General features: G+C 32.6%; 1 protein-coding gene and 1 long non-coding RNA gene across 2 annotated transcripts in view; one reads left to right on the forward strand and one right to left on the reverse strand.

Annotated features, from left to right (window-relative positions):
* LOC109171081 overlaps positions 1 to 12,637 on the reverse strand; it is a 28,333-nt gene extending 15,696 nt beyond the window's left edge. Inside the window, exon 1 of the long non-coding RNA XR_002052532.1 lies at positions 12,505 to 12,637. This is a non-coding gene — a long non-coding RNA (uncharacterized LOC109171081). The remainder of the gene's footprint in view (positions 1 to 12,504) is intronic.
* On the forward strand, positions 8,111 to 9,930 carry LOC109171080 (protein DETOXIFICATION 51-like). Its single transcript, XM_019320213.1, has one exon. It carries the CDS (start codon positions 8,174 to 8,176, stop codon positions 9,725 to 9,727), a length of 1,554 nt encoding a protein of 517 aa, XP_019175758.1. The 5' UTR covers positions 8,111 to 8,173; the 3' UTR covers positions 9,728 to 9,930.
* Positions 12,638 to 12,892: the final 255 nt, after the last annotated feature.

The following is a 12,892-nucleotide window of genomic DNA, read 5'->3' on the forward strand; positions in this document are numbered from 1 at the left end:
AACATCGAAAGATGAATTACAAAAAGTGAGACCACAATTCTTATGGGACTCCAAAAAAATCAAGCATGAGCAGCTATACGAATAATTATCATGGTTTTATACACATTATATTTGGACTTTTTGCTCGAATAATTATGTGATGGAAATTAATTAAGCATTTTACTTAACATATATAATGAATATATACATTTTTGAAAATTTGTTTTTGTACCGTGTGCATCCATCTATGTCAATTGAGTTGTATTGAGTATGATAAACATTTGTTCTCATAGTACATATGCAACTATGTATATGATGTATGATAATATTTGATACAAAAGACACCAATACCAATTAATATTTTATAATAAACTTATAAATATAGTAATGTTAATTAATTTTATATTGTTGGGACAAGACATAAAAAGTCAAGTCTAGTTAGTGATGATAATTATACAGGATAGGGTTGGGGAGTATACTGCTCATACCCATCTACCAAATTGCGCCATGTTCTCCATCTTCATCCCTATATTCAGTCAACCTCCATGTAAGCTAGTACAATTCTTAATATTCTAGGAAAGAAAAATTAGAGGAAATGTTTTTTTACTCTCCTAAAGTTTCCCGCTTGATGTGGTTTAATTTATATTGATTAGGGTGCTCATGAATTGACTTACTCCACAACTTGTAATCAATGCTAAAAAATCCAATCAAATAATGTTATGTCAAGAGGAAAAATTATAAGGACAATTTTTGGAGGGGTGTGTAGCATTACCATTAAAATATTATGTTCTCAGTATTAAAATGCTTAATTTTTTTATCAAATTTTCAATGATAGCCGAAATGCCACCAAATAATATAAATACTCTTCAAGCAAATAAGAATATAAATGCATACTTACAAAATGCCAACACATCTAATATTCAAATACAATAAAAACAATTATCATTAATAATAATAATAATAATAATAATAATAATAATAATAATAATAATAATAATAATAATAATAATAATAATAATAATAATAATAGTTTTAATTATTATTATTATTATTATTATTATTATTATTATTATTATTATTATTACTAGTATTTTCACCCGTGCGATGCACGGAATGGAATTGTTGTAATATATTAAGAATATTTAAATCGATATATAATTATTTAAGAGTTAATTTCACCAGAGGTCGTTTATCTTTCCTGACAATTCCAAATTTAATCCTAGACTATAGTTATTAATTATTACAATTTATTCTATGTTACAACTCTTACGTTAATATTCTTACTATTATTATTAACACTTAATTACTTTTAGATATTATTATTACCACTTATATTTTTATTATATTATTATTATTATTAGTTTCTTTTCAAGTACTGTTAGTATATAATGGTTGTGAGGCACAATAATAATATAATCATAATTAAATATTCTTGTATTGTATTCCGGAGTTAATGCCATTTTTTGTCCTAGACTTATTGAGGCATTGACACTTTTCATCCTCCATATTAAAAATTGCCACTTAGTAGACACTGTTATTGGTTGTTGGACAGTTTTGATCCTCCGTCAATGAAGTCGTTTGTTGACCGTGAATTAGAAGGGCTTTTCTGTCTTTTTATGTCTTATTCTTCTAATCTTATTTAGACCAGCGCTGTTGTGACTCCTGTGAGGCGAGATGGCGAGACTTGGTGGCTAAGTAGTAACCGTCGGTAGTGAGTAGTAGCGAGGTTCTTCTCCGGCGAGTTGTGGGTACGGCGGCGAGCATACGAGGCAGTAACTCCTTCCGGCGACGGACCAGTAAGGTAGATCTGGCGGTGCAGCAACAGATCCGGCGAGGTTGGGGCCTTCACCAGTGGTTTTTGGTTCCGGCGAAGCAGAGAGGGCAGCAGGTCGGCGAACCCTCCTATGGTAAATAGCAGTTGTAGTTGTAGATGGCGTGATGTAGAATTTGCACCTGTAAGTCCTCCCTTCCATATTGACCACAACTATCCTTCCCATCTCTTTCTCTCTCTCTCTCTCTCTCTCTCTCTCTCTCTCTGAACACAACTACTTGGTGCACAACCTCAAAAACTCTACTCTGTTATTCTACCTGAAATTCATTGAAGTTTCAAGCTGAAAATGTGGAATCCGCCGCTCCCAAAAAATCGCATTGTCTGAGGTGTTGGAATGGCCGGTGTTGACTTCATGGCTGCTGTAGCTTCATTCCCCAACCCGGATGATAAAATTCGGAGCACCAACTTTGAGATTCAAGGAGGTGGTAACACTGGCAATGCTTTGATAAAACCCGGATGATAAAATTCGTCTTGGTCTTAATCCAAGGATCATATCTAAGGTTGCTGATGACTCGCATGGCGAAAGAATACTTGATGAGCTTGAAAGGGATGGTGTTGATACATCTTTTATGGTGGTGTCCAAAGGAGGAAACTCACCATTCACATATGTCATTGTTGTCAACCAAAAAAAAAAAACTCGCACGTGCATTTTCACTCCAAGATATCCACCAATGATATCTGAGGGTCTACATACCCAAATCAAAATTGTCTTCAGCGCTTGGAGTAAATATTGTCTACTTAGATGGAAGGCTACATGAGACTGCTTTGATTGTAGTGCAGGAGGTAAAGAGTAGGGGCATACCTATTATAGTTGATGCGGAAAGGTTAGGGGAGGGGTTGGGTGATATTAATATATTTTATTAGGAAGAGAGATTTTTTAGGAATTGAGCTGGAAGTTAAAATTCCAGGATTTTGTTTTTATATATAGTATAGATTGTATTACACTATTTTATAATATTAGAATAGAATTTTAACGCAGAATTATTGTATGAATGGGAAAGTAGAAATCAATATATTTTATTAGGAGGGGATATTTTTAGGAATTGAGCGGGAAGTTAAAATTCCAGGATTTTGTTTTTATATATAGTATAGAAGTATAGATTGTATTACACTATTTTATAATATTAGAATAGGATTTTAACGCAGAATTATTGTACGAATAGGAAAGTAGAAATTATTATATTTTATTAGGAAGAGAGATTTTTTAGGAATTGAGCGAGAAGTTAAAATTCCAGGATTTTGTTTTTATATATAGTATAGATTGTATTACACTATTTTATAATATTAGAATAGAATTTTAACGCAGAATTATTGTACGAATGGAAAAGTAGAAATCAATATATTTTATTAGGAAGGGGGATTTTTTAGGAATTGGGCACGAAGTTAAAATTCTAGGATTTTATTTTTATATATAGTATAGATTGTATTACACTATTTTATAATATTAGAATAAAATTTTAACGCAGAATTATTGTACGATTTTTTAGGAATTGAGCGGGAAGTTAAAATTCCAGGATTTTGTTTATATATATATATATATATATATATATATATATATATATATATATATATATATATATATATATATATATTATAGATAGTATAGATTGTATTACACTATTTTATAATATTAGAATAGAATTTTAACGCAGAATTATTGTACAAATGGGAAAGTAGAAATCAATATATTTTATTAGGAAGAGAGATTATTTAGGAATTAGGCGGGAAGTTAAAATTTAAGGATTGTGTTTTTATATATAGTATAGATTGTATTACACTATTTTATAATATTAGAATAGAATTTTAACTCAGAATTATTGTACAAATGGAAAGTAGAAATTAATATATTTTATTAGGAAGAGAGATTTTTTAGAAATTGAGCGGGAAATTGAGTGTAATAATATTATTATTATTAATTATTATTATTATTATTATTATTATTATTGTTGTTGTTGTTATTATTGTTATTATTATTATTAGTATTATTAATATTATTATTATTATTATTATTATTATTATTATTATTATTATTATTATTATTATTATTATTATTATTATTATTATTATTACACGCGCATTGCGCAAATGGGTTAATGCCTAATGTTTATATTTAAATAAGTATTTGAAAGTATATCAATGATTATATAGGAGAAGTTCATATATAGGTAATTGAATGTCAAATTTGTTTATTTAAATATGTAACTCAAAATGTATGAATGCAAGATAATATAGGAGATTCATTATAATTGTCATTAAAATAAATGTTTACAACTTTGTAAAATCGATAATCAAAATACTTAGTCTAAAAACGATAGTCTAAATAAAAACTACTTTGGGTTTGAATTTTCGTATATATTCTTAATTCTCTTTTGAGTAGCATTGTCATTGTCTTCATCTTCACTATTTGTCCTCTTCTTTCTTGTTGGTAGTGTGTTATTCGCACTTAGATTACTGATGGTAGTACAGATGACAGTGTCATGCAATGAGATTATGGTGTAGGAAGCTGTGAATTCTTCTTGCTGTGTATATAACTGGATCTTAGTTATACTATGAACTCTTGATCTTGCAAGCGCATGTTAATATTTTGCAGTGGTAGTTTTTCCTCTCCATGTTTCATGTGGAAGTATTGAATAAAATATTAATATTTATTATATTTGTATAAGGTTCATGAATAGTACCTCTTGTTCTATTTTCATAACTTGTTTACTTGATAGTAACAACAATAACTCTACAGGTAGTCTGAATACTGATGATGCAACGTGTGCAGTTTCATCAATAGTTTCCATATCAGTTTTGCACATGTTCATTTTCAAGTTCATATTTTTAGAATTAGTAGGAATGAGTGTATTACTTGATTTTGTGTGTGTGTTTTTTAAAAATTTTTTTATTGAATTGATACTAACCTTGGAGTTAAATTGTTTTCCATTTTGTGCATAAACCTTTTTTTAAAGAGTGACTACATCATATATAGCAAGTATTTTGTTGTGAAGATTAATGTTGGTTTTGCATGTAATCTAAGCAGGTTGAGTCTAGAAAATGAAATAAATTAAAAATTTATTAGTTCTAATATATTTAATAAATGCACAATAAGTATTTTACATACAGGATCAATGAATGAATCAACGGTGGCTATTTTGAAATTTCTTCATTTTCCATGTTTGCCAAATTGATTGCAGCATTGTTGTAGTCTTGGTATCTTTTCAATGCAAAATGAATAATTTCTCTTATTTAATTTATTGATAATGAATAATTTTGTTTGAATAAATGCATTGTAGACACATAATTCTAAATTTAAAAAATACATATGTATTATTTTTTGTTGTAGCTACTAATTTATTTAATTTAATAAAAGTAAAATAGAGTGAGGAACTTAATTATGCCAACTTTGATTGGGATGGAGTTCGAACCTAAGCCCTTTTTTATTGGAATCATATAATTAAGGGTAAATTTGAAAATCTTAAGGAAAAATTAAAATCTGAACAATCTGAACCATTCATTTTATTTAATAATTTGACGGACATTTTTTCTACACATTATAAGCCTAACTTTAGGGGTTCTTATTAGTATAGTAGATTATTAGGGAAAATTGTCAAATAGACCCCTGAACATTACTCAAAAAGTCAATTAGGCCCTTAAACTTTCAAAGGTTGTAATTAAGTCATTAAATATATTATTTTAGAGCATTGAAGCCCAAAGCCGTTGGTGGCCTATATATATAATTACAGGTTACTAGGGTTTCGGCGAGATTCCGACCATATTTCGACAAAAACCACCAGCGAAACGGTCGTCGGTGTTGTTCGGTTGCCTTCTCCGGCGAAGGAGAAGGCAGATCATTTGGTTTGGTATGCTTTCTCCTTCGCTGGAGAAGGTGACCAGATGGGTCACCATCTCCTTTGCGGGAGAAAGCGATTAGTTGGCCGCTTTCTCCAGTTGTCGGAGAAGGAACACCAACTGGTTTCATATGTCTTCTCCAGTAGTCGGAGAAGGCAACCAGTTTTGTTACCTACATCGAGAACTAAATTGAGTAAATTTTTACATAATGGATAAACATTTTAGCTGAATTAATAATTGATAAAAAATTTCAAAATTATAATGTACTCGCTAAATTATTTTAGATATTATCTCTTATAATTAATATAATAATGATTGTCAATTGTTCTAGTTGTGACGCACGCTCTTCGCAAACACGACAACGACGTAACCATATGTGCTTGATGAGGTAGTTATTATATATGTTAATAACTATAATGTTTTACGGCTTGAGTTAATGTATCTGGAAAAGGTAAAAAAAAAAAAAAAATTAAATATACATAAAAGAGGAAAAGATAAATATTGGGATAACTTTTCCCATCCTAAAGTAACTTCAACATGATTATTGTAGGCGCCCATGGAAAGGTCTTTAAACAAATTTTCTTTTGCTTGTAACAAAAGATTAAATAGGGTGTGGGTAATTTTTTTTATTTCAAAAAAGAATACTCCCCTGTCCTATTTTATCTGTCCTACTTACTATTTATTGGTCAAATCAACTTTTTATTTATTTATTTTCTTTAATATTTTTTACTCATTTTTAAATTTAATTTTTTGTGTTTAATAGCGTTTTTAGTGTAATTTCCAAATATATAAATTTTGTATACTAATTCTGAACTCAATATTATGAAAAATTGAATTAAAAATAACTTCAATTAAGCCTCATTAACTGAACCAGACACATAAAATTTGACGGAAGGAGTACTATATATTTCAATATTACAAGTTATACTTATTAATAATGATACTTCGTAAATATATATAAAATTATAATTATGTGGTCACCAAACTGTTTCAATTCAAATTCATTCAGGCCATTTTATGCTAGTTCAAGATTAATTCCACTCTAAACTCGGCAAAATGAAATGGGCAAAGTTTAGTTATTCTTGCTCTTAACTTTGTTTAATTTGAAGTAATTTGGACTAGGTTTTTCTAGTTGTTTAAGATGCTTAACCAAAAATCGATATTTAGATCAATTTGACATGAAAGCACTACTATTGGATATAACCATAATGGCTTTAATAAAACATGAATTTGTAATTTGAGATTCGAAACTTTTTGATGTTTGATAGTACGGTTTTATAATTGGTCCAAATTGAGTGCAGGGGTCCTCCTAGCTCCAAGAAAATTCACCAAAAACAAACCTGTCGAAAAAGAGTCACCCTCTCAAAATCTTGCACACATATGTTGGAAATCATCACATTCTGACACTCTTCTCTACCACAAACTTATTTAAACTATATCCCATGAAAACTTCTTTTACTATATATAACAACAAATACTTTTTAACAGAACAGATTAAAGTAAAATAATAACTCACAACATCAAAATCATTTTTTTTTTATAAAACAGAAGTCTCAGATTATTATTAATTAGCTCTAACTCTCCAAGCACTGTAATAACCTTGATTACATGATATATGTGATTTGGTTTAACACCCTTCAAATAAATAAATAAAAAAAAAAAACAAATTTTTCATAGACTTTCTCTTACTTTCACTACTAGCTATAGAGTTGTGCCTTCGCTGGTAGCTATAATTTTTGACATAGCGGTAAGCGCTTGATCTTAAAAAGTGGTATTAACTAGTTGGTGTTGGGAAGGAGAGAGTGTTGGACGGAGGCCTATAAAGGCTAAGTCCAGCACCCCGTGTATCGAAAATGTGTGACTGTATAAGGAAATAAAGTTGCGTTTTCGCTACTAGGTATAACTTTTGACATAGTGGTAAGCGTTTGATCCTAAAAAGTGGTATCAGCTAGTTGGTGTTGGGAAAGAGAGTGTTGGGCGGAGGCCTAAAGGCAAAGTCCAGCACTCAACGTATCGAAAATGTGTGGCGGTATATAAGGAAATAAAGTTGCGCATTCGCTACTAGGTATAACTTTTGACGTAGTAATAAGCGTTAGTAACGAAAAATATAATGCTTTTATACATTAAATACAAACTGCAATGAAAATTATGAGATAACTTTAATTAAATTATAAGAAGATGTTGTGAGATTTTTTATGATGTTATTCCAGGGTTAAAAAATGGTCTGAATCTAATGAAAGCCTAAAGAATTATTAAAATAAATAAAAAGATTTATAAAGAAAACCCTCATCGTATCCCTTGGTATTAATAAATATAGCATCTCCCGGCCCTTTCTCACACTCTCTATAACCAACCACAACCAGACCAGCCAATCCATTATTTCAGCAGATCAGAGTGCTCTTAATGAGAGTATCTCCCAGCAGAAGAAGGAATTTGCCACTCTAATCAAAACTTACATTTCCATTATTTTATATATATATATTCTATCTCCGATCCATTTTGGTTCAATTCACATATATACATAATAATAATATGTGCAATCCAAACACCACTACTCCCCCTCCAAAGCTCACCGCCATCTGTGTGAATGATCTCAAACCACAAAGCCATCTGTGGTGTTTACCCACCGCTCTTAAACCCCAAGAAAACCCCAAACCAAATCAAGAATCAGTGGCGAAGAGTGAAGTTACTGAGGAATTAAAGTCTCTGTTGAATCTTGCTTTCCCCATCGCCCTGGCGGCTTTGGTTCTGTACATTCGCTCCATGGTTTCCATGGTTTTTCTGGGCTGGCTTGGCGATACGGAGCTGGCGGCGGGCTCGTTGGCTATCGCGTTTGCGAATATTACTGGGTATTCTGTGCTTTCTGGGTTGGCTTTGGGGATGGAGCCGCTTTGTTCCCAGGCTTTTGGTGCTCAACTCCCTCATCTTCTCTCTTTGACCCTTCAAAGATCCATTCTTTTTTTGCTTTGCTGTTGTGTGCCCATTATATTTCTTTGGCTTAATATTTCTAATATCTTGCTTTATTTGCACCAAGACCCAAACATTACCCATTTTGCTCACACTTATCTTTTGTTTTCGCTCCCTGATCTTCTCACTAATTCGTTTTTTCACCCCATCCGGATTTACCTTCGGGCTCAAGGTATTACTCTTCCAATCATGTTTGCTACTTTGACGGGGACTGTTTTCCATTTATTGGCGAACTATTTTTTCGTTTTCCGGCTCCGGTTAGGGGTGGCGGGGGTGGCCACCGCCTCCGCCACCTCCAACGCGGTGGCGCTGGCGGCGCTGGGTGTTTACGTCTGGGCTCGGCGACTCCACGTGCGGCCGAGCTGGGAGTGCTTTACCGGGTGGGCCCCGCTGGTTCGCCTCGCCGCGCCCAGCTGTGTTTCAGTGTGTCTGGAGTGGTGGTGGTACGAGATCATGATAGTGTTGTGTGGGCTACTGGTGGACCCCACGGCCACCGTGGCATCCATGGGGGTCTTGATTCAGACTACGTCACTGCTCTATATCTTCCCGTCATCGCTCGGGTTCGCGGTTTCCACGCGGGTCGGTAATGAGCTCGGGGCCAACCGACCCGACAAGGCTCGCCTATCGGCTTTCCTCTCCATATTCTTGGCAACCCTAATAGGCCTATCGGCGATGACTTTCGCGACGTCCATGAGGAACTTGTGGGCCCGTATTTTCACCCATGACGTCGACATTCTCCGCCTAACGTCAGCGGCCTTGCCCATACTAGGCCTTTGTGAGCTCGGAAACTGCCCACAAACAATCGGCTGCGGAGTTTTACGAGGGTCGGCGCGGCCGTCCACCGCCGCGAATGTCAACCTCGGCGCATTCTACATCGTCGGCATGCCGGTGGCTATTGGGCTGGGCTTTTATGTTGGGCTGGGCTTTATTGGGCTCTGGCACGGCTTATTATTGGCCCAAATATGCTGCGCTGGGCTTATGTTGTATGTTGTATGGAGCACCGACTGGGAGCACCAAGCCACGAGGGCCAGAGTGCTCACGTGCACAGGACGTGGCGGTGGTGACAACCCACCGCCTCGTGATCTTCAAAAGGATCAAGAGCCGTTGATTTGTGTGTGATGCCGACGTCATCATCAAGACTACTAACGGAGGATTATGGATTTGTAATTTTTTTTGTTGTTTTCTCCCCCCTAATTTCATATTTTGCATTAACTTCTAATTGCGATGATTGTGAAATAGTGAATGTTTTCTAGGTTGGAGGAACTTAATCAGGATTTCAGGATGTTTGGTAAAAATTATGATTAACTCAAACATTTTCTTTTGACCTTTTTTTTGTTTCTCTCCTTTTGAATTTGAAGAATCTGGGTATTGATAAATTTGACTTGAAATATTTCTAAGGTTGTCTTTTGATGTTCATGATTTATATGGGTTCGTCATGCATGCCCCACCGACAAAATATATGTTTGCCAAAGGAGTATTTCACTCCTTAATTCAAGCAACTTTCTTCATCCTTTGTTTTTTTTTTTTTTTTTTTTTCTTAATTTAAAGAACTCCTATCCAATTTAGTAGCTCATTATTTTATAACTAGTATTTTCTATGCGCAATGCACAAAAATAAGTACCCAATATTAATATTTTATATTAAAATTTTAAATTTATTTAGATTTTAGATATTTGTATTATTGTTAATAATAATAATAATAATAATAATAATAATAATGTAAAATATTTTTATAAATTTGATATTTATATTTTAGAAAATAATTAATATATAACTCCAATATATAATGTGTATATTATTATTATTATTATTATTATTATTATTATTATTATTATTATTATTATTATTATTACTATTAAAGAAGATAAAAAAAATATATGGTAGATGCATGTGCACGATAACAATAGTGGAGAATTTAACAGAAGTTTTAACGGTATGGGCATATTTTTCTAAAATATTGTATAATACAACATTTATAACATAATGTATAAATAATGTAACGAAAAAACGGACATAAATGAATGATATAACCATCATTTACACTTATTAGTTTTTATTATAGATTTTGATTTTGATTAAGATAAGATAATAATAAATATCATTTCTAATTATTTTACATCGTTGACAAATTGAATACTTAGTCACAAATATATTAGTCCATCATATCAATACTTAGGCCCACTAATATAAACCCGTAACAGGATATCAATCTTGATGTAAAATAATTAGGATGATATTTAATCCAAATGGTAATGAAGAGCCCAATGGACTAATTGTCAATAATTGAATTACCATAAACCCTTCTTTTTTTTTTCTTTTTTTTTTTTTTTTAATTTTAATTATCTTGTTTGGTAGGCAAATTATGGGTCAAAGTACTTATGAAGTCCTTGTACTATAGTGTTTTGTTCAATTTAGTCCTTATATCTTTATTATGTTAAATTTAGTCCATCTACTTTAAAAAGTGGTGAAACTAAGGACAATTATCCAAATGTCATTAGGAACATGGTTGTAATTATTTATTAATTTAATATGAATCAATTTGAGCATGATTATTATTTTGAAAATCTTTTTCATTTTAGATTGTCATCATAATTTGTGCTGAAATTTACTTTAATGCATATTGTCATTATTTATGGTAAAAGGTAAATTGCTATATTTTGTGCCTAATTATCGTGTTTGGATGATATATTGAGATGTTTGGCGATTGTTGCAATCATTTGCATTTACCATTATTGTTATGGTAATTAGTAATGTTAGTTGGAGTTGATTACTTTTGTTACCATGCGTTGTTTGACACGTTTTCTAGTCATTCAATTTGCGTTATGTTTCTTTTCGGTAATAATGGCATTAATATAGTCAAGAATCGCTTTTAATTATGTCTTTATAACAGTTTATTAAAGTTGAAAATGTTGGTTTCTATATTTTTCAACATTAATGATTTTTGGATTTTTAATTTTATTAAGTCTTAAAATTTTTCTGAAAAAATGTTTTAAAGGTTTGCGATGTTAGCAATTATTTTTCGATGTTAAATCTCCTAAGGGGATGTTTGGTTCAGGTCATCTTAGATTACCTAGGTCATCTGAGTCTGGTAATGTTATATTACCTTGTTTTGTTCAAGTCATGAGATTACCAGGTAATGTTATATTACCTGAAAGCTGATGTGGCGGTAATGTTTCAAGGTAATGTGATTACCCCTATTTTTTTAGGTAATCTTAGATTACCTTGAATTATTCCAACTTTGCCCTTGTTAACTAATCTTTATATTATAATAATAATAATAATAATAATAATAATAATAATAATAATAATAATAATAATAATAATAATAATGATGATGATGATGATGATGATGAAATTAATAGTTCAACAAATATACACCATCAACGTAGGAAAATACACCACAAAAAATAGAGACAAATTAGGTACGCATCACCAAACACACACCATTAGGTGTGAGTAAAAACACCATACAATGTTCTGAAATACACCATTGGGGGTGGTGAGTTATATGATGTATTTTTTTGGGTCTGTTGTGTATTTTGTGATGTTTTATTGCATTTCATTGTGGTGTGTTTTTGTTACACTGTTGGTGCATATTGTTAACACTGTTGGTGTATTCTGGAATTCCGATGCACCGCCGTACGAGAAGACCCCGCCGCATTTGAACTTTATTGTTGTTTCCTTGTTGTTTCTTGCCTTTAGCCTTCCCTATTGGTGTGTCCTTGTTGTTTCTTGCCTTTAGCCTTCCCTATTGGAAAAAAAGGCGCACGTAAGGGGACATCAAGTCATGAAGAACTATGGAACGATAATTTGGTCTATTGGATACTGAAGAAGGTAACTTTGCGATGGAGACGAAAAGGCAGTGGTCTGCGTGGGTTTAAACCAGAAAAAATCACCGACCCTCTAGCATTCAAGCCCAACCCGTGCAAGAAGATGAGTTTGATTTTCTAAAAGAAGGCAGAAAACAAACCGAGGAAAAATTGCAGAAGGCTCTTGCCGGGGTGAGATCCATGGTTCAATATCCCGAGGCCAGAGCTCAATCCAAGGTGAGATCCATAGTTCAATTCCTAGGTACAGAGTTCAGGGAACTGGGCGATCCTAAAGAAGGAGGTCTGTTATTGAAAAGATGCAATTACCCCCTCTCAAACGGAGCATCTAACGGGAATATTGACGGAGGACCAAAATTGTCCTCGTCACAATAAGAGTGTCCACAAATTGTCTGATTTTTTTAAGGTGGACTAAATTGTCCGTGTCACTATAAGTCTAGGACCAAAAATGTCTTTT

Source organism: Ipomoea nil, unplaced genomic scaffold (genome assembly GCF_001879475.1).
Source record: "Ipomoea nil cultivar Tokyo-kokei standard unplaced genomic scaffold, Asagao_1.1 scaffold3394, whole genome shotgun sequence".
Taxonomy (NCBI): domain Eukaryota; kingdom Viridiplantae; phylum Streptophyta; class Magnoliopsida; order Solanales; family Convolvulaceae; genus Ipomoea; species Ipomoea nil.

What these genes read in the sequence shown, in the direction of transcription:
- LOC109171080 (XM_019320213.1), top strand. Translation starts at nt 8,174, where the DNA reads ATGTGCAATCCAAACACCACTACTCCCCCTCCAAAGCTCACCGCCATC.